The sequence below is a fragment of the Phyllopteryx taeniolatus genome, chromosome 21, assembly GCF_024500385.1.
Source record: "Phyllopteryx taeniolatus isolate TA_2022b chromosome 21, UOR_Ptae_1.2, whole genome shotgun sequence".
NCBI classification, from domain to species: domain Eukaryota; kingdom Metazoa; phylum Chordata; class Actinopteri; order Syngnathiformes; family Syngnathidae; genus Phyllopteryx; species Phyllopteryx taeniolatus.
In genome coordinates this window covers 13,237,319-13,265,068 of record NC_084522.1, presented here as the reverse complement: position 1 = coordinate 13,265,068, position 27,750 = coordinate 13,237,319, and the positions used below count along the sequence as shown (strand labels likewise).

The following is a 27,750-nucleotide window of genomic DNA, read 5'->3' as shown; positions in this document are numbered from 1 at the left end:
TCACAAATAGATGTTTTTTGCCATTGTGAGCAATTGCACAGCTTCAGTATCTTCTGTGATCATGTTACACTCGATAATTAAGATTCAATTATCTATTATATATATTTAAATGTACTATAAATACTAAATATGCGGCCAGTCTCACAATATTAGTCATCATAAATTCATCAAATTGTCATTGATCTTTACAATACTTCCCTTAATGTCCTCTGTTTACATGCAAAGGCTGTTATTTATGCATGAGGATCATGGCTGATTAGATTAATAAGCGTGTTCTTAAATAGGCCAATAGACTGATCCGGAATACTCACATCAGATAGATTTGACTCCAATATATACTGTGCTCAGATGTTTCTTGTGCTTCACGCTACACTAATAGCTCTTTATGATGGCAAATGTTTGTGATGCTGCAAAGTAGCAAAGCCCAATAATGCATGAATCCAAATGCAGTTGTTTCTAGTCTATTTAACCCTAATTATGAAACCTAAACAAACTGAGCAGGCAATGTTTCAAGTAACTTTAGCATTCTTAGCTGTCATAAGTGTAAGACCAAAGTAGAATGCTAATTTTGTACATTGGCAGACTATTGCTTGTGCTTTCAAGTTGTCTTCACATAAAAAGTATAACAGCACATTTTGTAGGGTAGATTCTCCTCTCTTTTTATTATCGTTGACATTGTACTGAGTAATCAGGACGGGTAGGCTAGCTACCTGTCACAATAATTTCCCCTCTGGTTTTATTATTGTCATCACATTTTTTCCCACGTCACGTTAGAGGTGCCTTTTTGTGATGGGATCACAAAAGTGTGGATGTGTCATGGTAGGTGGTCTATTTGAGTAACCTTAGATATATTTTGTTGTTCATGAACTGCAGTCACCCCCCATTATGTTAGACCCGCCACCCACTGTGAAAAGCTGTGATATAGGGAGACCTTATGAGATACATTTTTAAAAATAGTTTTAGCCTTCAAATACTCCTCCCACAAGCTTTTGTGCCATGAGAGATGATCAGGTGTGGTGTGTGAAATTAGCCAATTTCACTCAATTGTTTTGAAAATTATTTACTTACCATAGATAATGTATCTTTGTTCAGTTTTCTGTGCAAGTAACGTAGAGACAGGCAGAACAATTGAATGCGCTTCTACTTTTTTTCTTATGTAAAATGGTCCCTTGGCTCAAAGGTTGAGAAACATTACATTAGAGACATACTTTTATTAAAACACTTTTTTTTAAAGACAAAAACATGTGAGCAGAAAATGCATTCCGTATTTTTCAGACTATAAGGCGCACCTAAAATCCTTAAATCTTCTCAAAAATCGACAGTGCGCCTTATCTGTAGCCCCTTATGTATGAATTTTGGTTGTTCTTACTGACCTCGAACTGATTTTATGTGGTACAAGACGATGAAAAATCTGTCAAAATGTTTCAGTTTGACTTTGGTAAACTACGAAGCCGGATTGTCGGAGCGTTACCGCTACCGTAGTGAGGAGCCTCGCGGAATAATACTTACTGTGTTTCAACATATTATGGTGTGTGTATAAGTGACTTATCTGACCGTTTTGTTTCTATTAATGCGCCTTATAATCCGGTGCGCCTTATGTATGGAACTAGACCCATTCATTGATAGTGCGCTTTATGATCCGAAAAATACGGTAGTAATAAAAATGTTATCATTTGTTTAGGCCTTAAAATACCCCGCCCGCTAACTAACTACATTGAGACCTATTTAAAACCTAAAAACACATTGTGAGCATATTTTGACACAATGTTTTTGTATGTATAACAGAAAAATCTGCAGCTTATATGACTGTCTTTTGCCTTTTTTTTTTTTTTCGTCTTGCCGGTTTTACATTTTCCTGCTTATTTTCTTCTATGATATGCAACTCTGCTGTGGTTTATGGTTATAGCTGAGCCACCAATGTTTCATGCTTCTTTTGCTATTTATTGATTACATTTTTCTCCTGCTTTTTCAAGTCTGTGATTTGAGCTGCTGATGGAGCGCCCTTCTTTTGGGAGAAATTACATTTCATTCCATTTGTACGAATTTAAGTTGATTTACCATTTTGGAAACACTTTTTAGTAGAATTTTTTTAAACTAGAACCCCGCATGAGAATTGTTCTCGTCACTTTTTCACACTTGCTGCTTTTTCTCTCCAAACTATCCTCTGATATAGAAACCAAGTAGACACTTTGGTTTGTTTGAAATATTATTATTATAAGACATTTTAGGCTCTTTAAAAGAGATTACACAACGGAGTGATAGATGGAAGCAAATGAGTCACAGTTCAGAAATAGGAAACATTGCATTTTAAAATATGCATCTGAGCTTGTTTGTGTTGTCTTGTATGGGTGGTGGTTGTGCACATGTACGACTGAAAGAGCCCCCCAAGCAACATTTCAGACGAGTAGTTTAATCTAGATCAATGCTTAAAATATGTATGCTCGTATGAAATGCCTTGTGCCTAGTAATTTGCAGCTTAAAAGGTTCCCGTTAAGATAATTCTATTAAGTTTTCAGAATACCCTTTTACTATGGAAACATTCTTACAACCAAAAGGACTATGATCATACATGAGCCCCATATCTTATAGACTTTTTTTTTTGGTCCTTTTTTGTACATTTGATTGACTTGACATTTTAATAACCAGCACAAAATGTCTAGCAGGAAATATACCAGCGCAATGCATAGTATGTCGGTTTAAAATCGCGAACAGAGATTACATGCAAAAGTTGTTGGTTGCATCACATAAACAACGAAGAGACATATTGTACATTTTTAAAATAATTTTTTAAACACTTCCCATGCATCTAAATAACTGGTAAGCTTCGGTAAATAAACCCCAAAGATTAAGAATATGAGCACACTTATTAAATTAATTAGAAGCATCAAGTTGAGTGTATTTTCACCCAAGGTAGCCTCACTTCATCACCAAGCTGCAGCATTACACTTGTCAGTTAGTGAGTAGATCCATGTATGAGGCACACGCTGTGCAAGCATCACCAAACACAAAGTGACTCAACTTTATTTATAGAGCACTTTAAAAATGTCACAGCCACACCAAAATCGGAATGGCTTACTTAGACACATACTTATAAAACTTAGTTGGTTGCGTAAATGGGTGAGCAGGTTCCGTAATAATAATAGTCAACAATTTGTATAGGTCTATAAAACATTAAAAAGTAACCCATAAACTATTTACACACGTCAATTTAACCACCTATGCGAATATGGCTTCAAAGAATGAATCTTGGCATCAGGCATCAGTAGGGGCTCCTCTACCTTATGACAGATCCCTGTGAGTTGTCTACACGCGTGGTAGACAAACCTCTCTGATAATGATTGAAAAACCCACAGTGGTCACAGAAACAACTTGAATCTGGCAAAAGTAATAATTAAAAATTGAATGAAAATCAGACATACTTTTAAATTGTGGTTCAAAAGAATTATTTTATAAAATAAACTAATGAAACAGGCCTGGACAAAAATTATGGCACCCCTAGAAAAGATTGAAAATAATTTGATGATGGGACAAGGTGTGTCCTCTAATTAGCATCACAGGAGTCTTTAAACTTGTAATCAGACGGCCTAATTGCAGGGTGACAGGTAACCATTGTGCTGTTTGGAGACATGGCCTGTACCACACTAAACATGGACTAGAGGATGCGAAGGAGAGGGTTGTCTGAAGAGATTAGAATTTTTTTTTTATAGACAAATACGTTAAAGTTAAAGGCTATAAGACCGAACAGCTTGATGTTCCTGTGACTACAGTAGCTCATACTATGCAGAAATTTAAGATCCATGGGACTGTAGCCAACCTGCCTGGACGTGGCCGCAGGAGACAAATTGAAGAGGCGGATAATACGAATGGTAACAAAAAAAACAACCAGAACAACCTCCAAAGAAATTAATGGTGAACTCCAAGGTCAAGGTACATCAGTGTAAGGTCGCACCATCTGTCGTTATTTGAGCCAAAGTGGACTTAATGGGAGACAAAAAAGGAGGGCACCACTGTTGAAAATAAATCATTAAAAACAGAGACTGGAATTTGCCCAACTGCATGTTGACAAGCCACAAAGCTTCTCGGAGAAGGTCCTATGCACAGATGAGATAAAACTGAAACTTTTTGGCAGAGCCCATAAGCTCTCTGTCCACAGACGCAAAAATGAAGCATACCAAGAAAAAGCACACTGTCCCTACTGTGAAACATGGAGGAGACTGTGTTCTGGGGCTGCTTTGCTACACCTGGCATATGGTGTCTTTAATCTGTGCAGGGTACAATGAAATCTAAAGACTATCAAGGTATTCTCGAGAGAAATGTGCTTCCCAGTATCGGAAAGCTTGATCTCAGTCGCTGGTCATAGGTTTAGCAGCAGGATAATGGCCGAAAACACACAGCTAGAAACGGTTAAGGGACCAACATTTTTGTCCAGGCCTGTTTCGTGAGTTTGTGTTATAAAATAATTCTGTTGAATAACAATTCCAAAGCAATGCGATTTTCATAAAATTTTAATGTATTACTTCTCACATTCTAGTTATTTCTTTGGCCACTGTGGGGTTTTACTTTGATAAACAGAGGGGTAGCAACAATATTTGTCCATGTTTGTAAAATAGTAGGGATTGTATTTTCTGCTCTTAGAGGGGGGAATGGACTGGAATTGAAGACAGCCATACAGTATAATGCTACGAATGAGAGAGTCATATTTGGCCAGGAGGACAGGAAGATGCCGGCCAAATTGGCAGTCGAACTAAAAGGCTATCGTAATCTGTCAGCCATCTGACTGACTGGTGATCTGCCCAGCATGTACGCTGCACCTCGCCATGTGTCAGCTGGGACATGCCAACGTTATGACCAGCTGCAACTTTGTGACCAATTGCACAAATATGACATCCAGTACAGGAGCTGTAACATATTCTCCCTTTATCAAAAATGATAACCAGTATTGAATAACAGTCAAAAGTCTTAATTTAACATGATTTTATGGCACAGGTATGAAATTCTTACTCCACGCCAAGTTATTCCATCTTTAAAAGTGACATGCATTGCATCCTTTACATCATTATTGTGCATGTGCGTTTCCTTTATTGAGACATGACAGTTGATTAATATTTAAGTTGCTTAACTAAGCAGCTCCCTGATAATTGGAGCTTTGTTACTCTAAACAATAGGTGGTGTCACCTAGATGCCAACAATCTGCTGATGATTTAAGTACAGTGAAACCTCGATATAAGGAATATCAGATAAAACGGACCGTCTGTCTCCCTCTTTGCTTCCTCTTGAACCTCTTCTCAGGTTGAACGAGCCGTGCAGATCCTTTTTTGTTGTTTTTTGTGTGTGTTAGATACCGCCACCTACTGTACTGGAGTCTAATGACATGCTACATTCACAGAGCAGCAGTACAAAAATGTCTAGTGGTAGCCAAAATGTATTTGTGGCGGCCCGCCGCATATAAATGTACATGTGGGAAACACTGGTATTGTTTCTCAACCATTTATTGATTATGATTTAATTATTCATTGACACTGGGTCTTTAAGGACTTACATTTACTAAACCTTTTACTAAAATTGTTGCTAATCGTGGGCATTTGCCTGTTTTTGGAGACTTGAGGGCAATGGTAACATTTACAGAGTGATATACAGTGGAACCTCGATAAAACAGACCCCGATATATCGAATAAAACGGACCGTCGGGACTGAACACTGTGTCCAAAAATATTTTCCATTTTTCACTTAAACTGCCGTTGACAAAGTCTGATAGTTCCAGAATTGGCCACTCACCTATGATGCAGGACTATGAAAAGGAAAATTCCACGGATTTTCCTTTTAGAGAAATGAATTATGTATATCGTGTCAATTTGGAAAAAAAATTCTGGGTCGGGGGGGGGGTTAGTAGTACTCTTGTCGACATTGACGGTCAGTAATCGTGACCGTCACATTTACAGCATTGAAGACCGTATTACGGCAAGCAAGGTGCCAGTCTTCCGCCATTTATATTTTATCAGTGCGGTCTTTCTTCACATTTAAATTCATTGTATGCTATCAAGTTTTTACATTAATGAGTTTGTGGTATGTCGGTGTCAACGCAGGGACATAGTGCGAGACCGACATTGTAAAGAAGCTTTATAAGGATAACGGGATCAAGAATCCGTGGAATTTGCGCTGGCTGGAATTAAAAGTCGGAAATTAATACCTTCATGAAAATATTAGAAAGATTAAAGAACCAGGGGAGGCATACTGCATCTCGTAATTATGGATGTGGAGGGAGAACGCGCTTGGTTCTTCACGTCAACAGAAAGAAGCACACACAGCTGGTGACGAAAACGAAGCAGTCAAATTATAGATTACCAGGTATTTTGCTGTCAAATTTTTATGAAGTTTCTACGTACTTACTACCGTAGTTGTTAGTTATTTAACTTATATTGTTCATTTATGTAATGCATTTTTTGTATATATTTGTGTGTGTGTGCATGCATCAAATAGCATGAAGTATTGTTTTTGTTTCGAAATTGCAATTTAAAATGATTTTTTTCTTTCTTTAGGATACATTGCTCCATGGAGCGGGCGTTTCTACTCTCTCTGGGACACTGGGTAAGTTCTGCTTATCTGTGCTGAACAATCATGGTGTTGAACGACAGCTGCGGCTTACTTGGTAGACCGAGTCGGTTACTGTCTGCTGTCGGAGTGTCCTTGGGCAAGACATTGAACTAGACTTTAGACCGATCTGATCGATATCGGCCGATAATTAGCTTTTTATGCTGATCGGCTTTGTCATAATTCGCCGATCCGATCAATGACATCAGTGATCGGCTCCGCAAAAGACATTTACTCCGCGTCGTCTGTCCATCCAGCCTTTCTCAGCTATCTTGTCGCCTGTCTTTTGACTACTGAGCTACCTCAGCAGTGGTGGACTATTGACCACCATTAGTTATTTGGTGGAGAAAAAAAAAAAACATGTCGGCAGTGTGGGGCAGATATGTAATGCCTGGATCAGACTACGAGACAAATTTGGTCTTTCATGATTGCACTATGTCAGACTACTGCAATAAAATCTTGCCGCATCCCGTTTTTTCACTGGGCTTCATCTTGTCAACTCAAACGTGACCGGATACACTCATTACCATGGAGACGACAACTATAATGGATCGCACTGTGGGTTTATAAGAACAAAATGGGGGAAAGCCTGTGTTGGTGGTCACCTGTGCTTGGGAGAGGACGTTCGTTTAAGGCTTGCTTGAGGTATGTTCACGTACTTTTAATACGATACGGCTCGCAAGCAGGCAACAAAATGTTATGTAGCCCAGCAAGCTAGTGCTAGCACTAACGGATGTTAGCAAACATGCAGGTGTTCTGTCGAATCATGCTCTAAGGCAGGGGTGTCAAACTCATTTTTGTCACGGGCCACAGCGTAATTATAACTTCCGTCAGTGATTTTCAACCTTTATGGAGCCAAGGCACATATTTTACAATTGAAAAATCTCACAGCACACTAACAAACAAAAATGTCAAAAAGCGCATACATTATTGTATGTACTTCCTGCCATCTAATACAATACCATTCATTTGTTCTGCCTCACTGGCATAAATAGATGGACAAAGATACATTATTTATTGTAAATATTTTTTGAGCAATTAAGTACATACAATAAATGAACAAGTAATTTAAATACACATTGCTCCAGCTTGTGATCGGATCGGTGATGGGTTATCGTTTTTTTTTTTTTATTCGCTGATCGGTGATCGGCCCCAAAAAATCCTGTTTGTGTAAAGCCTACACTGAACCCTAAATTGCTCCCAGTGGAACTGGCCTTGTATGGCCATTGGTGCATTGGTGTATTAATGTGTGCGTGAATGGGTGAATGTGAGCCTCTTTAAAGCTCTTTGGGCACCGTGATAAAGCGCTATATAAGTGCACTCTATTTATCATTTGAACATCATGCTCGTGTTATAACACTGCAGAAAAGACTAACTGTACCGTGTCATAGAGGGGGAAATGTTGTGACAGAAATATGTCTTGCCCACACTTATCCAAATGACAAAGACGTGTGAGACAATCAGTTCTCCCCCTATTTGCTGACGACGCCGTATGAGGCTGATACAAATAATTTTTGTGGATGTCTTCCCACCCAATTGTAATCACAAAAAACTGAGAACATAAACCAAAAAGGAAACTGCCTAACTCATCTGTGGTGGTATTTATTAATGTTTCATAACAAAGATATTGTGGATATAATGGATCTTTTTACACCATTATTCTGGAAGATTTATTGTATAATTTTGTCAAAACACTTATCTGTCCTTCTGTTCCTCATAGCTATGCCAAGATCCACATCCCCATCATAGCATCTGTGTCAGAGCACCAACCGACAACGTGGGTCTCTTTCTTCTTCGACCTTCACATCCTAGTGTGCACATTCCCGGCAGGCCTGTGGTTCTGCATCAAGAACATAAATGACGAACGAGTGTTTGGTAAGTCCATTTATTACTAAATCTAATTAAAAATATTCTTTGACATTCTGTGGATGTTTTCAAGAGGCAAGTGCTCATGTCATGCACGAACTCAATGCCAGTGTCAATGGGCTGGTGTGGTCCCCAATACTGTAGGAAGGCTGGAATCAAACTTACTTTATCCTGTATAATACGCTCTCGAGTATAATGCACACCCCCAAAATCAGGAACACCCTTATAGCCATGTATAATGCGCACCATCATTTAGTTGCTATCCATATGCTCAAAACTTGAAGAATTATCCATATTACAACAGTTTTTGCAATCCTTATTTCAAATTTTGCTACAGATTTTTTCTGGACCATACTTTTAATACAGTGAACACAATTCAGAAATGCTTTTCATTTCTTGCCAGGATTTTAGCAATACTGGAACCAGTGTTTCGCTGCTTCATAATGATGAAATATTAGTTTTTTAAAGAGTAGTTTTATAGGGTAAAAAGAAACACATCTGAAACAAAGTGCTGTACATAAAAAATAACATAAAACAATAAAAAACTAACAATGACAACAACATGATAATAATAATAAAATATTATTATTATAATGTTGGCACGGTGAACGACTGGTTTAGCACGTGCGCCTCAACAGTTCTGAGGTCCTGGGTTCAAATACGGCCTTGTCTGTGTCGAGTTTGCATGTTCTCCCTGTGCCTGCGTGGGTTTTCTTCAGGTTATTCCAGTTCCAAAAACATGCATGGTAGGTTAATTGAAGACTGCATATTGTCTGTAGGTGTGATTGTGAATGCGAATGGTTGTCTATTTGTGCCCTGCGATTGGCTGGCGAGCAGTTCAGGGTGTACACTGCCTCTCTCATGGAGCCAGCCTAGATAGCCACCAGTACACCCATGACCCGAGTGAGGATGAGCGCTTCAGAAAATGGACGGATGAATAATAATACATAAGATACTACTGTTTAATTTAAAAAATATACATCTTTAAAAACACAAAACCGGGAGGTAACATCAAAACACCCCTGTAGGGTCTCCACTCTGTTAGACCAAACTGTTACAGTCCTTATGTTGGCTGCCTGCTGTTCCACCAGCGGCCTTTTTGTGGTCTCAAAAGTGTATGAAGCTGTGGTCAGATTCTCCAGTGGAGGGAGAAAAGAAGAGCAGCCAGCCGTATGCTCCCTTCACATTGGCATACAGAAGTTCCCCCCCCCCCCCCCCCCCCTTTTGTTGCAGTCTACATGTTGGTTGTAGATGAGCGAGAGGAACATGATTGAAGTCTCCACTGACCAGTATAAGGGTGCCGGGATGCTAAAATTGTAATCTCACGATCACAGCATGCATGTCGTCACTTGTGTTGGCTGCAGCAGCTGTTGGTTGAATAAACAAATAATTGCAGTTTTTAACAGACGTTGGGTCATTTGTTGGTGAGGAAGCTCACATTCTCCATAATGATCAATGGACAGAACGGTTCAAATCTTCTGTCCCATTCAGTCCTCTCTTGCTTCACTTTAGTGCTGGCTCTTGTTCCTTTGCTTATCTCCTCCAAGGTGAATTTTCCGCCAAGAGTACTTGGGCCAGCTCCTGTTAATAGCAAGGCAGTAGCTCCTTGTAGTTGTAGGTTAAGCGTCGTAACCAAGAGGATAATAGGGGTAAACTCCGACAATACACCTTGGATTTAAGAAAAAGGACATTAGTGGAAAAATACTATAGAAACAAAGAATTGAAAGAGAATGTGAGTCGGAGCTGCTACAACAGGATGCTGACTCGCAGCACCTGGAACGGACGGTGCAACGGTTTAACTGTTATTTTCTGTATTGAATTGAGTGACTCACTCCATCTTAGATTTAAATGACCTAGTGTGGTTATAAGACAATTATATTTGTGAAAAGGCAGCATTCGTGGATGGACAGGAGTGCTTGTTGGGATTGTTCTTATTGGATCATTAAAAAAAAAAAAAAAAAATAGCTGCTCTTCTACCAATTAAGTTTTCTTCCAATAAAAATCCACCCTGAAGGACAGCGTAGGACTAAATTTACCAAAATATGAGCTTTTCAGGTAAAAGAACAGAACAGTCTGGCTACCTTTATGCAACAGAAAAGTCCTTCAGCAGTCTGTTGCTCCCACAACTTCGTCAACCAATTATTGGTATTGATTAGGCAGTCACTTGTTGAGCCAGGTCAGCCCTTTACAAGGATAGAAAGCAACCAGTGCTTTCTATTCAGGGTGCATGAGGTGTAGAACTTGAAAAGACTGATTAGCTGAGCCTGAGGCTACTTTTTTTTTCTTCATTCATGGATTCCTTTTACCCTCAAAACAATTTTCTGTTTTTTGACATCCATCTTATTGTTTCAGTCTTCAATGATTCAATGAGTCATCTGTGGGGGTTCTTCTTTTTTTTGCAGTGGCCCTGTATGCCATCAGTGCAGTGTACTTTGCTGGCGTGATGGTGCGTCTCATGCTGACACTTACACCGGTGGTGTGCATGCTGTCAGCCGTGGCCTTCTCCAGTGTCTTTGAACACTACATGGGTGATGACACCAAGCGGGAGAAACCCCCAGCTGAAGACAGCAGTGACGAGGACGACAAAAGGAATTCTGGGAATCTCTATGATAAGGTAGCGTGGAATTATTGTCAAATTTTACTGTACAAATGTTTTCTTATTTTCTTTCGACACTTCCGCCCTGGAAGCTGTCTTGTATAGATACTATGCCAGTTGAGGTGTTGGGCAGACATGCATGTATATATTGTACGTCACCAATTGGTGTATTTCGATGACGGCAGGCTTGCATTGAAGCACTCTATCCAATTTGCATGTTGGCAGATACCCAATATGTATCAAGATTTTTATACACATTTGGAAGAACCTGATTCTGTTCATTTTTAATCGATTTAATACATTTAATACTTTTCTTTTATCCCCACTAACTTTGCAGCGAACAGAGGAGCTACTTTATAGAAGCTCCAATCGTGTTCAAAAGTGACTGAGTTTAATTCACGCAAAGAAACAGACAAGCGGAATTATTTTCACACAGCTTGCGTATAATAAGAAAGGAGCCTGGTGGAAGGCAATCATGCTCAGCATTGCCAAAAACATGGTGCCCATTTCTACATTGCAAAAGCAGGGATTTATGTTGGTAACGTTTGGCCCAAAATATGTGCTTCCAAGCCACAAATATTTTGCAAAGGTTCTCTTCCCTCACTTATACTATTCTCCATGAGCAATGAGCGTTAAGGGAACTGGAGGGCACGGGGCATTACTCTTCAACAACAGTGTTTAGATGCATGTTTTGACAAAAGGGCCCTTTTTACAATTTACAAAGTGAAGCACTTTCATATCTGTCGCGTATATTGGTTGAAATGAAAAATGTAATTATTTTGGAAAAAGAGAGGGAAGGTAAACTCCTATGTTCACTTCCGGGGTAGTCCGATTTAAGCTTTAATCGTTAAAATCAAAGTAATTTCTCGTAAAGGGGCACCACGTCACTTTTTATATGTATAAAATTTAGGGAAGGTGACGAGAAACCTTTTTATCAGTCTCGTAATCTGAAGGTTGCTACATTCTATGATATTTTGAGTCCGAGACAACGGGTTCATTGTTAAACTCAACCCACACAAAACACAACCAAGAGTGGAGTTTTTGGTCCTTTTAATGACATCTACAAGGAATCTCAAGGGAAACACACAAAGGGGTCTAACTCAAGAAAGAAAACACCACTAATAATGATAAAAAGAAGGAAATGGGCATACGAAAAGGGACATAGAACACTGTGTGTTGCTGGCTAGAAATCTGAACGTGTGCGTTTAATGCAAGAGAGAGGACAAAGTTGGGATTTTGTGTCATTGTAATTTCCCCAAAACTATTAGACACTAATATTGTACAGTCTGGCAAACTCTGTGTTACTCACGAACGTAGATCAGCTGGAAGATGGGGTAGTCTGTCTCAGTCGTCTTGGGAAGCATGGAGACAGGTTTGGTCGAATGAGAAAAAGGATGCAGAAAAATGAAACAAAAACCAAAGAGGCAGAAGAAGAAAAATTGACGTTCGTCACGACTCTCTAGCAATTTCAGAGCGATCACGCTTGGCTGGAAGCGTACCTGGTACTTGAGTAGCAGCTGCTCTGATCGCCTAGCAGTGGTCCACGGAGATGCTGGGAAGCTGAGTCTCCCTCCCCAAGGCCTATGGTTACCGAGCCGCGTGCCCGAACAAAAGAAAGGGAAGGGGGGGGTGGCCGAATGCGAGTTCACGGTTAGGCTTTGCAGGTCCTCTCAACGTCAGCGGGTGTCACCTTTTGTGCACATTTGTCGACTCGTCCCTTTTGGCTGCTGCCAGTTCAAACGAAGAAAGGGACTCTTTGATGACTGTAAGCCAAGATTTCGAGGGGACCTGCTAATTACTTTAGGGTCCAGTAGGCGTCGTCTTGTGGTAGTCTCACTGCAGGGCGGCTTCGAAGAATGCAGTTTATCAAACTGTGGGGAGTTCACTGTGTCACCTCAGGTTGCGGGGAGCATTTCCGCTACATCTGTGTTAAAAAATAAAATTATATTATTTCCAAAGTTGATGCAAGTTAATGGTTTGGTTTTCTATCAGTTAAGGAGGGAAAAATGATTAACATCATAAATCAGATTTTTGTGGAAAGAAACTTTTAGATTTCAAGGCCATATTGCCTATGCCTGAAGGTTCAGTGACGCATATCCAAACTGTGGCAATTGAAAGCCAAACATCGGAATTGTCACTTCAACCAAACAGTGTAAATCCAGCCCTTGAGTCACTGTGATATCATCTCTCGGTGTTCTTGCTTGGCTCTACACCCTTTGTGCTGCTTTTGTGCTCAAAAGGGAAGTCTGGCAGACGATCGGCTTTCATCTACAAATCCCACCAATATTTCAAACCGTTTCAAGCTATAAACTGTGGTTCATCTGTGATTCACCTACAGCTATTTGAAACTTTTACTCCCTTACGAGCCTTCTCACATGATGAATGAGTGGTTTGTAGTTTGCCTCTGTAGGTCATCTGGTAATTTAATCAACTTTTTATGTCTGATTCATGGAACGTCTGCATCATAAATTTTTGTCTCCCCCTTCAGGCTGGCAAGGTGCGCAAACATGTGTCTGAGCAGGAGAAAGCAGAAGAAGGTTTGGGTCCAAACATCAAGTCCATTGTCACCATGCTCATGTTAATGCTCCTGATGATGTTTGCCGTCCACTGCACCTGGGTCACCAGCAATGCCTACTCCAGCCCCAGTGTGGTGCTTGCCTCATACAACCACGACGGGTATGAGTTACACACGTTCGCACATCTCCTGCTGTAATTTGATAATGGCTGTACAATTACCACAAGGAGACGGTCTAAATCACTACTAGTTCAGACTAGGAAAGAGTGGGTGGCTCCAGAAAGAGCAGCAAGACAGGAGGAAGTACATGCATATTTCATACATTTGTTGAAATATTTATGTGCATGACAGCACAAGCTTTGATATGGCTACTTATTTTCGAGTTTCTAGGGTCATGTAAATGTTAGTTTTAAGCATATGCTGCAGTTGTCTTCGGGGCATATCATGGCGCTTACTCAAAACGTTCTATTGAACACCCACACATAAAAATACAACAAGATGTAATAAGTTGACTTCGTCAAAAGTTGCCTAGATAGCAGGCGCATTGCTCACTTGAACAAATAAGCGTTGTACATCGCACCTCAAATAGTCACTCCCCCCCCACAGGGCAATAGAATGACATTTGAATGCATCCAAGTGTCAGTAGACAATACAACAACACACACCATCTGCAGGTCAGATGTGGTGGAGTTTATGTTGGAGTTAAAAGAGAAGCTTCTGGTATATACAGTGTGGCGATAAGATTAGGAAGTGACATGGATTCAATGAGGCTGCAATACAGTATAGAATGGAATGTAGTGAAAATGATATATATTAGAGCTGCACTAGATTTTGTTTGAGCTTTGTAATCGATGTACATGTGCGCAACAGACACATCGCAGGGTCTGCTGCGATGTTAGTGGTTCTATATACAGTGAATCAACTGTAATTTTAAAAGTGACCAACAGAGTGACCTGTTTGAACATGCTAATAGAACGAATGTACACGCTGCATTTCCTATTTCGCCTTTCAGAATGAAACTACTGTAGGCAGGCACGCGGCAGCTGTGTAAGTGCACGAGGTGCGTTTAGTGACACTGAGTAAATGTGTTCTTGTGTAATACATAATTATACATGTAATAATACATAATTGTAAAATTAGATTACTAAGAAAATTTTGTATCAGAATCTAACACTATGATTGCTGTGATTTTTTTTTATTTAATTTTATTTATTTATTTTATTTTTTATTTTTTTCTCCGTGCAATGTGAGTCGATACATTACTTTGTTAATATAGTCAGTCAGAACTGCGAGGAATACAAACTTATCATTGTCCTTTCACCATCCTTCCTGTCACAATTTTTTTTTTTCCTCCCACCCCCAGTGTGTACTGAATGGGAGGCAACAATATGGAAATGAAATGCCAGTATTTTGGCATATTGGTAGCATATTTTCTAACCATTTATCTCCTACCACAAAAAGTGGTCTATAGTGCAGAGCAATCCACTTTGCGAAGGAATTTGTGCGTTTGTGCGATGTTGACTAATTTTGGTCCTGAAGCCAACCATTTGATCAAGTTTTGTATGCTAACATCTCTTGTTCAACCTCAGACCAGGACTGCTATACTAATGACGTGCCTACATACCGGCCATGAAAGGCAATGCATGTACAGTACATTGAAAGTACAGGGATTCATAACTTGCTCATTCCTCAACCGAATTTCATGAGGCTTACTTTTTGCAGTCAAAGCATAGGCAATTAATAAAGGACGTTTGAAAAAAGGTCCCTTGTTGTGATTGTACGGCCTTTTGTGCAACCATTTGCACCACAATGTGCAGGCATCCTAGCTAATTTGGTTTTCGTGCTGTTCAAATACATACAATGCTACTTTGTTCCCCTCCCCACCCCCAGCTTTGCGTCGATGTAGGCGAGCAGCGCAGAGGGACATGTATCTATCTACCAGTTGTTCATATCAATGGTTCCGGAGGGTGGAAGTGCTTCGGTGGTATGCAAACTCATTTTGCAAAAAACTATACTCAGGCCTTCTGTCTGGTAGTTGTTTTTTTTTTTTCATTATTATTAAATTTACCTCCATTTAGTCCAAGCAACACTTTCATCCAATTCCTTCATTTTGGTAGCTGAACTCTTGACGTGTGCATCAGTTTGATCGCTGTACCAGGAAGTCGTGCACTGACACAAGTTCCTCATTGTTTGAAACACAAAATGTGATTAAAGCCTGCAAATGTTTTAATTTTTGGGTAATTAATTGTAATGTATTAAAGTCCCACCCCTAGTTTTTTAGTTAACTATTTGTTTTATGGGTCACCTTAATTTCATGCATTTTTCTTTTTATCTATTGCTTACTTAGGGATAGCTGTCATTTCATGATGCGTTAAGGTGTCTAACCTGTAGTTAAAGGGGGTCTCATAAGAGCAGCTGGAAATGGCAAGTAGTGTACATCTTCTAAGCATACCTTCAACAGTATGTGTGGTCTAGGTGCTATTGCTTTGTGTTTGGGGGAAATCTGAGAAGACTTCCTGCCCTCTACAGTAACCTTCGCCTTAATAGAGGCCTAGTACTGTCTGTCCCTGACCAATTTACCGCACTGTGAGGAAATATGATAAAGTGGTGCTGCACATGTTTGACTAGTTCCCTGTAACCCCTTTGTTTTTCTTTGTCTTGTCAGGTCACGTAACATCCTGGATGACTTCAGGGAGGCTTATTACTGGCTGAGGCAGAATACAGATGAGCATGCACGTGTCATGTCATGGTGGGACTACGGTTATCAAATTGCGGGGATGGCCAACAGGACGACACTCGTTGATAATAATACATGGAACAACAGTCATATAGCGTTGGTGAGCTCTTTTAACTAATTAAGCATGTTCTATTTGCTCTCTCTCGATGTTCCACTGCTATTTTTAATGCACACACGCAGACAAAGAAATGATCTCTTCCAGCAGCCACCGGATGATCATCAAGCTTATGTAATGATTTATTATTTGTTTTTATTTTTTTAAATGAAATTGCCAATTCTAACTGCTCTCTTGTTATACGCTTGCTAATGTTGTTTTCTTAAGCATTTAATTCAAGGGCACTACAGTTAATTGCTGTCGCATACTGTAGGGGGGTGGTTGTGTTGATTTCTCCCTCTTGGCTGCATTTAAAATTGTTTTGTTGTAAAACTCCATCTGCTCTTTGACTGCTCTTGCTGCCTGTTGGCTCCGCATCTGTTCTTGGAAAATATAATCACGATGCATTAGAGGGTGTAATTGACTACTGGCTACCGCTCTGATTGCGACCTGTGCCTGGGTGCTGTTGCATTTAATTTGAGCTTTCCTTAAACTCTGCCCGTGACAGTGCATGGAGATAGACTGCCTCTGGCAAAGCAGAGAAGAGAAACTTAACAAGCATCATAAAAGGTTTCATCCACAAGAATGCAGCCAACTTCCAAGATTAAAGCCTGCATGTGTCCAACACTCTGGCAAGCATTTCAGTACGCTTAGCACCCAAAGATATTTTTTTTCTTTGTAAATGTGATGGTAAAACTTTGAGAGCTAATCTGTATGTGTGAGACTGTAAACCACTGGTTTAAAAAAAAAAAAAAAAAAAAGTACTGCATGCCATAAGTCTTTGTCTCAAATATTTTTTCAGGACACAAATATATGCTGATTGTGTGACAAGCATATGACTTATCTGCTTACCTGTGCAGGGCTTTTACATGACAGTCACCTGCAAGTATTTTGTCAATTTTGAATCAACATAAATACAGTGTCAGGGTAAGACTTTGTACCAGAATCACATTTTTTCTTATTTTTTTTTTTTTTTTTTTTTTTTTTTTTTTTAAAGTGGGTGGTCAGAAAGGGGTTGCGAGAGAGAGGTGTGTTTTTAACCTCTGCCTGAAGATGGCGACTGGAGAGTTGGTGAAGATGAGAATTGTGAGGCTATTAAGAACCTTCCTCGTGATAGATGTGACAGTTGGCAAATAATGGTTTGACAGATGGGAACTGGTAGCAAGATTTGGAGTCATTGTTGAAAAACCGTAAGACGTTTGTCTTAAGTTGACACAATTCTACCATTGTTCACTGTGGAACATTTGCTGGCAAACTCAAATTCATCATAACACATTCAAGTGTGCATCTCTTCAGGGACCTCTGCAAATGTTTCTATAAAACTTACAGGGCTTCTTTGTTGACAATGGTCCCGACATAAGCGGTTGCGACGTTGCGATGACCTGTGTTAGGTCTTGCGCTATCCTGTCAGGTCAAGCATTTCCATTTAAAATCTATTAAACTGATACTTTTGCCACACTTTAGGTGGGGAAAGCCATGTCTTCCAATGAAAGTGCAGCCTACAAAATCATGAGGTCCCTGGATGTGGACTATGTGCTGATTATTTTCGGTGGAGTCATAGGCTACTCGGGCGACGACATCAACAAGTTTCTGTGGATGGTGAGGATCGCTGAGGGGGAGCACCCAAAAGACATCAGGGTAAGTGTCAGAAGCTCACCAGTCAAATGCGTTATCGACACACACATCCAAATCGACCGACATTCAATCAGGGTTTGTTAGATCAAAGCATCTTAATTTGGACTTTTTTTTCTGTGCTTTCAACTTTGTGGAAGCAGTTTGTGTGATTGCATGACTTTGGTCTGAAAAGACTTGACTGGCCTACTCAAACATATTTGGGATGAACTTAGCTGTCTTGTCCATCATGACTGTCGTGACATCTAATGTCCCAATGCTATTAATGAATGGAAGAAAAATACACCGGACTCCAAAAGACGCTTGTAGAAGTCTTAGAACTGTAAAATCTGCCATCTGTTTCTTTTCTATTTTCAGTACATCTAGGTAATGACTTTGTATCCCTGTAGTTTTGTTCACATGATCCGATTTTGCACCAAGCGGTCCAGCTCGCTGTGGCTTTTTTGTGTGTAAATGGTGTCAAAATATCCAACCTGTATCATGCCACTTTTAAATAACCTTTCCCTGGGGTACCAGCACCTTTGTAGGGAACATGTTATACGAGAGATGAAAATGTACTCACAATTATAGGGATCAAAATGATCAGTTATCAATTTTATCATGATGGTGTTCAAATATGTAAGATATTGCACCTAAAGCATTACTGGTTTTGTTTTGAAAATGAAGAAAATCAGCAAAGCTGTGCGCTTTTTACACAAAAGTTAGAAACTGCCCCATACAAAAAGGACATTTTCAAATCTTTTTTCATACCCGTAGTTACATAGCTAAAATGATTGTTGAGCAAGGTGGAAGGAAGCACATCAGTAACAGCTATCTCCTGTTAGCTGCCGATGCTATCATTAATTACGCAATGTCACAGAATATAAAGAGGAAGCAGTGACAGCAGTTTACTCTCTGAGGTGCAAAATACAGTATTAACGTTAATTACGATTTTAAATGCTCGTACTAACCGTTTTAAATGGTGGTATGATATATGGGTAAACCTTTTCACATACCCGTCGCTATACCCACTGATTGGTAGGCAGTCACTTTCACTTCTGTTAACAGGAAGAAAACAAAAGTTTCCCTTTTAGAAATACAGCTTGAACATTTATTCTTTGTTTCATTCATTGGTAAACTATATTGTGCCTCTTAGTGTAAATGTTGCAAAAGTATACTTTTTCCACCTTTCACACGGGTTTTCCAACTACTTGACCCTCTACACAGCTCTGTCTTGGCACCTGATCCTTTCATTAAAAACCCAGTCTGGATGTTTCCATTAAACATTCGCCTCCAATAAATAAAACCAAGTGCAGTTTCCCTCTCCCTTTTTTCCACTCTTCCTCGGGGTTGGAGTCCTTGAGATTCAATCCTCAAGTTTTTGAGCTTGCAGATCCCACTAGTGACTGGGATTTTCCACTTTTTTAGCGGGGTGGAAGCATTGCGTTAATAGTAAAGGTTGTCGTCCTACAGTTAAAACCCTTGACTGATCTACTTCCTGTGCACGTAATACACAGAGAATTAGTTTTCCCCTAATACTGCAACTGTTTTTATCCATTTTTTACACATCACATGCAGTAGAGTGCTATTTTCCCTTTTCATGGGTTGCGTTCCCCAGTTAAAAATGTTTTTTTTTTCTTAAATCCTTTTAGATCAAAATGGCCCCACCAAACACACACACATTCAAGACAAAAACGCATAATAGATTTTTCACCTGTATAATATACAATCAAATTTATATTTACACGTACTGTATCTCATTTTAAAGTCAGTGCACTTACCAGTGAAGAGTGACGATAAGTTGTGCAGAGGAAGATGACAATGATTTGTACTGTACCGCATATGAGTTTATTTTGAAATTAAGTTAAATGAAAATGTAGTTAAAACATGATTGTTTTTTTTTCTCATATTTGAAATTCGAGAGAAGCTAAGGCGGTTAAGGCTGAACCGCAAAATAGCGGGGGATGACTTTTTTGAATATTGGAATGTTTTTCAGGAGTGCATTGTTTTTCAGTGTTACTACAAATGGTCGATTTGTCAGGAAGCTTTCAAATAAGTGTAAATCACAGAAAAAGTGTTTACAAGAAATCTTTTTTGAACATCTTCCAGGAGAGTGACTACTTCACCCCTCAGGGAGAGTTCAGAGTGGACAAGGCCGGTTCACCCACTCTGCTCAACTGCCTCATGTACAAGATGTCCTACTACCGATTTGGTGAAATGCAGGTGAGCTAGAGCTAATGACCTCTTCATTTTGTGATGTAACTACAATCAACTACAACCCCAATTCCAATGAAGTTGGGACATTTTGTTCAACATAAATAAAACCAGAATATATGCTGCCCTCCAAGCGACGTCTTTTTCATGGACGCTCCAGCTTATTTCAGCAAGACGATGCCAAACCACATTCTTCACGTTACAACAGCGTGGCTTCGTGGTAAAAGAGTGCGGGTACTAGACTGGCCTGCCTGCAGTCCAGAACTGTCTCCCATTGAAAATGTGTGGCGCATTAAGAAAGCGTAACATACGACAACGGAGACCCCGGACTGTTGAACAGCGGAAGCTGTACATCAAGCAAGAATGGGAAAGAATTCCACCTACAAAGCTTCAACAATTAGTGTCCTCAGTTCCCAAACGTTAATTGAATGTTGTTCAAAGAAAAGGTGATGTAACACAGTGGTAAACATGACCCTGTCCCAGCTTTTTTGGAACGTGTTGCAGCCATCAAATTCTAAGTTGATGACTATTTGCTAAAAACAAAGTTTATCAGTTTGAAGATTAAATATCTTGTCTTTGTAGTGTATTCAATTAACTATAGGTTCAACATGATTTGCAAATAATTGTATTCTGTTTTTATTTGTTTTAACAGAACGTCCCAACTTCATTGGAATTGGAGTTGTACATGTACTACTGTCTTTAATCAGTTTCACATCTTGAGGGCAAGTCGGGTCTAGTTAGAATCTCACAGTATTTCCTTCTGGTTCTCTGATCCACTCCATGGGCTCGGATAATGAGTCGCAATTGTGTGCAAAGATGAAGTCTTCTCATCCCCGAACAAGTGAGGTGCACTGTTACTGTGTGCTATGCAGCTTTGTAGAAGGTGACTGGCTGGTTTAAAGGTGTATGAAGGTGCCTTGGGAGTCCCCCAGGTGTGACTGCAATGTGGGTAGATGAAGGATTTCAAGGATTTTCTGATGTTTTGTGCTGTTCTGCTATAGGGGGTATACAAAGGCAGGGGTGGAATGATCCTTCTTGAGCTGACATGACTGTAACTGCTGCCTCCAGGTCAACTGAATCAGTTGCAGCCAAGAGATCTGTAAAACAAGTCTGATAGTAAATGGGAATGGAAGAGAACTGATATTGCCAAACTATCTTGGTGGAAGCTACGTTTCACCTTACAAATTGGGGTTTTGTTGCCTTTAAATGAAGCCTATGCTGCACTGTAGACAGTAGAACTAAAAGAGGCAGCACTGTGGAATGTGGTGAGCACGGACGGGTTTAAGTCTCTGCCCAAGCCCTCCTGTATGGAGTTTGCATGTTCTCTCCGTGCTTGTGTGGGTTTACTATGGGTACTCCAGCCTCCTCCCACATTCAGAAATATGCATGGTCTGTTCGTTAAAGACTCTAAATTGTCCATAGGTCGTGTGACCTCACGACCCTAATGAGGACAAGCGCTATGAAGAAAAAAAAAAATAGCTGGATGCCATATACTTCTAAAGTCACACAAAACTGTAATTTCCAATTCCAAAAAAGCAACAGCCTCAACAAGGTGGTGTTTGGAAAAGAACGTGACAAAACCAAAATATTTGTGAAGCAATCAAAGCAGTAAGAAGTTGACAATATGTTCACACTTGGTTGACAAGGTTGTTTTGACCTTAAACATGACACCAAAGCGGGGTACACTCATAACGATTTGTAACATGTTAACGATTTTTGTGAGAAACCCCACACATGACAAGTTGATTTCTTACTGTTCGTACGGTCTTTGTGGTGTACTTAGGATGACCACATAATAACGATCATGCCACAGATAATTGCGGGTCTCCTCCCCCAAACCAGATGCGTCCCAGTACCAAGACTGACCTGTGAGAGGCACCGTGGTGCAGCAGGTTATGAAACAACAAAAGAAAAGACAATACAATAATACATTAAACCCTGTAAAGGTTTAATGTTCAGGGACCTCTGCAAATGTCAAACTAATATAACTAATTTTGTCAATTGACAGAGCATTCAGACTGCTGGCAATTACAAAGAAGAAAGGCTAGTAGAAGAAGCAAGTCAATCAAATTAGGCATGGTTATCGATATGCATGTACCTTGCTGTAGACTTGAGAATTTTATATTTGTCTTTCTACACTTTATTTTTAGACTTTTGTGTTAATTGAAATTATGTAACAAATATATATATTGGTATTGAGCATCCCTAGTTAAAATGTTACTTAAAACCTAGCCTGCATAATTAATACAGGTTTCATGATGGGAACAGTTTGACCCTGGAACATTTCTCTTATATTTCACATTCGAAAAAAACCTCACGCCGGACCACCAAATGAAAATGATACAAAAAGTGGCCACTCAGGTTATGTACCTTTTTCCATCTCGTGGGTGAGCATTTAATTGTTCTGCCTCTTACTATATTACTGGCATAGGTAATTTCACAAAAATACATTTGTAGTGTTAAATAAATGATTTTCAGACCATTTCAGTAAAATTGGATAATATTCTGTGGCACGCACATGATTTCTCACAGCAGACTGGTTGGAAATCACTTATTTTTATTTAATCTTGAGAAATAAGAGTTTGCCCAGCAACTTTCAAGTTCCACATTTTTTTCTCATTTCTCTGAAAAATGACCAGAAAGCCTTTTCAAGTTCACCCAAAGGTTTGCAAGTGTTTGTGTTTTGTAGTCTTCCTGCTAAATTCCTCTAAATCTAATCTTACACACTGCTTCTGAGACAGGTTGGCTCATGAGCCTTTTTTTTTTTTTTTTTTTTCCTTTTTGGCCCCGTGAACCTGTGTTTCTAATGACATTTTACTACCCCATCTCCCAGTTGGACTTTCGAACGCCCCCGGGCTTCGACCGGACGCGCAATGCCGAGATTGGGAACAAGGATATCAAATTCAAACACCTGGAGGAGGCCTTCACTTCGGAGCACTGGCTGGTCAGGATCTACAAGGTCAAGAACCTCGGCAACAGGGAGCCGCTCGACCGCAAGCTTCGCAGCATCGTGCCCAAACAGAAGTACACCTCCAAAAAGGTAAACAGCCGCTCATGTGTGCATGTCCATGACCATAGGACATTCACTTTGACACTTTGACCTATTCATTTGTTCATTATTGCTTCATTACCACTGAAGCTGTTTTTATGATTTAAATTTTTTTTTTTTCCCCCTCTTTTTACATGAAACTTACAGTACTCTTACACACCTAGATAATAAACGTCAATCAAAACTGATCAATATTTGTATTTGCAGAATTTAGGATACTACATTTTTTTTTAAATGGCTCATTTAGTGATGCCCCAAATTAGTCATACCCTGGACAAATGTTGTTTGTAAATTGGTACATGGTAAGCGAAGTAGTTTCTGGCTCAAAATGAGGTGTCCAAGGTGTTAAAACCCTGGAAGATGTGATAAACTAGTCGTGTTCATTGTTTTCACTATGTAAAGAAGTTCCCAGGTTATATGCTTATTTTATGTTTTGTTTTTTTTTGCTAGTTGATTGTTGTTCAATTTAACACCTGATGGGTGGACAGGCACTTCCAACTATTTGTAAACAAGCAATCTAAAAGTCAATTATTTATCATGTCCCCTTTAAGAGGTAGTACAATTTAGATTTTCATTATTTCATTTACATTTTGGTAAGTTCTCGCTCGCGTCTACACATGCAGTGTAGTTGATTAGAGTGCTCTAAATTATGCTAGAAGTTGCTCGAGTCCTTCAGAATTGTGGCAAAACGAGTGGTACGTTTGTCTTTTGCCACTTTCTTGCCCAGCAAGATTTTCTTTCAAAACTACACATTCACAGTAATTTTAGGTGACGTTTTGAGGTTACAAACAGCGCTCAATGACATAGTTTACGAACAAGGTAAAGCTGCACAAGAAGGCACGCTCTGTTATCGCCATACTTCTGTTTTTCATTTGACTGTTTTATACTCTCGGCTTCAATGTTTTTCATACAAATATGCAGTTATGACTCGGCAGTGAATCCCAGTTTATTGCAGGGGATCCGTTCCCTGACCCAAACTGCCATAGGTGAAAATCCACATGATAGTGAGACCATACAATTGTTCATTTATAAGTTGTACTTTTCGCACATGCGTGAAACACATTTAAACTTAATAAAATACATTTTAAGTATCACTTCTGCTGTCAACAAATGGCAAACTGACTTTGAGAAAACGGAAAGACTCACTCACACAGTTTCCCAAATAATAATCAACGCATGCTTGCTTCACATTGCGTTTTTATCCTTCTCAGTAGTTGGTTATGCACAACCAACTTCCACATTCGGTCAAACAGGTTGAAGCACTTCCCAACGGTTCAGGTGAACTGTTGGAGCCCTGAGACAAATCAACTGGAGAAATATGAAACGCCTTCACTGTCTTTTGTTTTGCACAAGCGGTCTTCAAGAGCTAGCAAAGTTGACAATATCCCATGTTTAGGCTTTGTTTTTGTTTACATATTCTTTCGGTCATGTATTTAACTTGTCCGAAGACACTAGCCATCAAGAAAACAACATTTTCGCAAGTTTGGGTTCAAACAATTATGTCATTAACCCGTAGTTGCTTTACTCATTGAAGCATACACGATTTCCTGGGTTTGGTCACGTGACGTTCCGCAAAAAGCAAATAAACGCTTATTGTAAAACTGAACCCGTAATATAAAAGTGTTGAACATTTTAAATTTAAATGCACAAATGTTCAACCATACCATATATTAACAAAAGTCAGTTGGTATACACCCAGTAGACCTCGGCGCTGCCATATAGCGAGGGTGTGACAGATGAACCCAGTTATAACGTGGGGTCATTATATTAATAAATCTGTCGCATTTGCTAATAGCAGGTGTGTCCCCCCCCCCATTTCTACACAGACAGCCAAGAGGAAGCGGGGCTACGTCAAGAACAAGCTGCTCCTGAAAAAAGGCAAGAAAGTACAAAAAAAGTAACCCCGACAAACTCTCCTAGGAAAACAAATGCAATGCGAAGAAACCTCTGACAAACAATGAAGAAGAGCACCAGGGTGTGGATTTCTGTGGCACTTGGGCTCAAGCGTTTTGTTCGTTTTAAGAGCACCCCCGTGTGGCGAGGAAGGTGAAGTCTCAAATTCTGGCTCACTCCAGAAAACCGTTGTCCATTTTATCTTGGGGGAAATTTTGTCTTGCTTCTTTTCTCTACTTTTTTGATTTTGCTATTGATTTTTTTTTTTTTTTTTTTTTTTTGTATTTGAATGTGTGGCAAGGTATCGGGCTGCTCTGTTGGTTTGTGTCGATTAAAACTGTTGTGGTACACAAACGATGGTGATTATCAGTGCGCGGGGGTGGGGCGGGGACGAGGGTTTAGAAAGGGGGCCGGGGGGGGGGGGGGGGGGGGGGTGTAGCAACGTTTTGCACCAAAGAGCCATTGACGTGACCTTGCTCCATGGCACGTGAACTCCTGGGGGAAAAAAAGTGAGGAAGCGCCCAGGCCTCGTTCCTGACACGTGTACACGCCAACGTATGCGGTATGGAGGGACGTCACCCAGCTATTTGAATTCACCTTCACAACCCTTTTTTTTTTTTTTTTTTTTTTTCCCCCTCCTTTTTGTCTGCTTGGCCCCCCGCTCACGCCTCCCTTTCTAATCATTTACAACAAACCAATTGGCCTAACATGTAACTGTTATGTAAAGATAAATGTCAAAGAAGTATAATATATTGCATTCTTGTGATTTTGTTTTTTAAATATGCAGTTTTTTCTTGAAATTGATTGTTTTGTTATGGATGGTTTTTTTTGTACGACAGCAAATAGATCAGTGAATGCAATAATTCTTGTACAGAGGGCCTTGAGATTTTGTTAATGGATGAAATGAATGTGAATTTTTACTAAGCCGCCCACCCCCCACTCATAAATAGCCTAGATTGTACATTTTTGCTCCTCGGGCTCCAAAGAGGCAAGCAACAATATGTAAAAAGTAGTGATGTTATTAAATAAGGCCTCCCGGTTCTGCAGCGGGAGCGCTCTAGTTGAGCGAGCAAGCCATAGTGCCTCTCGTCTCACATTTGCCGTCTCCCGTCATTAAGCTACGGGTGCGGAGGCCTCGCAAACTGGAAATGTTCCAACGGGTGCACGGCAAGGGGTTAACTAGAACGATAGTGATAACGGGGAATACTTTAGAAGAGTTTATCATCTTTCAGTCTTTGCCTTGCTCTCCCCCTTTTGTAGGGAAACGCACATAATCACCTTTGTCTTCCACTCCAGACCTTTGTCCTATTTCGTATCACTCGTCCGCTCATTGGTGTTCAAATGTTGCTGTTTTGGGCCACACTAGGAGAAAAGTTGCAAAGAATACGAGGTGGAGGGGGGGGGGGGGGGGGGGAATATTACAAGAAATAAGTTGCAATTGAGAACGCAAAGTAGTCATCGTTTCAGTAGTAGACATTTCATGAGGGGAAAAAAACAAATCTAAATACAGTGAACCCATTCGCGTTCGGCATTTGCAAGTTGGCCTATTCAGATGTATTTTGGGGACCCTATACTCTGTTATTTGCTGATAAACTCCCCTATTCACTGATCTTGTGCTCATTCCAAAGCAATAACAGTATTGTTTTGACATCTGTTGGCATTTGGGTGCCAGGGAACCATTGCGGGGGTTCATTTTGACAAAAGTAGTCTTTTGCTGCCATCTTGTGGTATCTACAGGCAAATACAGTACCGTATAAAGCTTTTTAGAGCGGTCAATTACAAGTTTTCGTTATTAATGGGTTCACTGTGTAGGAGAATTAAGTTGTAATTTGGCAATCAAAACAAATTGTCATTGCAATGAAAGTAATCCTTTTACGCCAATAAAGTTGTAGTATTACCAGACAGAAGAAAATTATTGGAATTAAGTCAAACAAGACGTCTGTTTTACAAGAAAAAAAGTTAGCATATTTAGAATAAAGTTGAATGTTACAAGAAAAAAAAAAAGTGTGTACATGTATATAAAATTAAACAGAATATTCATTATAATACCAGGAAGAAATGGAAATATTTTGAGAATAAAGTCAAAATATTACATGAATAAAGTTGGTTAAAAAAAAAAAAAGTTAGGACTTTATTCTTGCAACATTTTAGTCAACTCAGTTTTATAACATTACAATTTCAGTTGTTTTTTTTTGGGTGTTCCCACCCCCCAGTCCGTAGGAGTGTGGCCCTTTCATAGTCTTATTTCTTGCTAGTTAACATGAACTAGTCTGAAATATCTTAGTTGGTAATGACACTCACCCAAGTATCACATCGATGTCTTAAATCTCATTTGGATTTTTACGTTTACTATGATGGAAACTACATAAAGCAAAACAAACAAAAAAAAAAGTTTGGGTTGAAAGGGTTTTTTTGATTTTTTTTAAAGCCAACAATAGTGGTCAAAATCGAAATGGTTAAGGCCAATCTTAGATTGTCTATCGCAAGTCATCTGTTTCGCTTGACTCACATTTGAATGGTTCAGTAGTATATAACTCGGACGGACGCAGCTGGAACCGGCAGTAAGTTTTTTTTGTTTTTAAATCTT

At 39.7% G+C, this 27,750-nt stretch overlaps 1 protein-coding gene across 1 annotated transcript in view; it reads left to right on the top strand.

The window, feature by feature from the left end:
• The window catches only part of stt3b (STT3 oligosaccharyltransferase complex catalytic subunit B), an 87,269-nt gene that overhangs the window by 58,963 nt on the left and 556 nt on the right, over nucleotides 1-27,750 (top strand). Inside the window, exons 8-16 of the mRNA XM_061759710.1 lie at nucleotides 6,537-6,585; nucleotides 8,309-8,463; nucleotides 10,857-11,068; nucleotides 13,539-13,726; nucleotides 16,231-16,402; nucleotides 17,861-18,034; nucleotides 20,117-20,230; nucleotides 23,055-23,261; nucleotides 25,097-27,750. The exon at nucleotides 25,097-27,750 is cut by the window's right edge and continues 556 nt beyond it. Of these exons, the coding sequence (XP_061615694.1) occupies nucleotides 6,537-6,585; nucleotides 8,309-8,463; nucleotides 10,857-11,068; nucleotides 13,539-13,726; nucleotides 16,231-16,402; nucleotides 17,861-18,034; nucleotides 20,117-20,230; nucleotides 23,055-23,261; nucleotides 25,097-25,171 (1,346 nt within the window). The 3' untranslated portion in view covers nucleotides 25,172-27,750. The remainder of the gene's footprint in view (nucleotides 1-6,536; nucleotides 6,586-8,308; nucleotides 8,464-10,856; nucleotides 11,069-13,538; nucleotides 13,727-16,230; nucleotides 16,403-17,860; nucleotides 18,035-20,116; nucleotides 20,231-23,054; nucleotides 23,262-25,096) is intronic.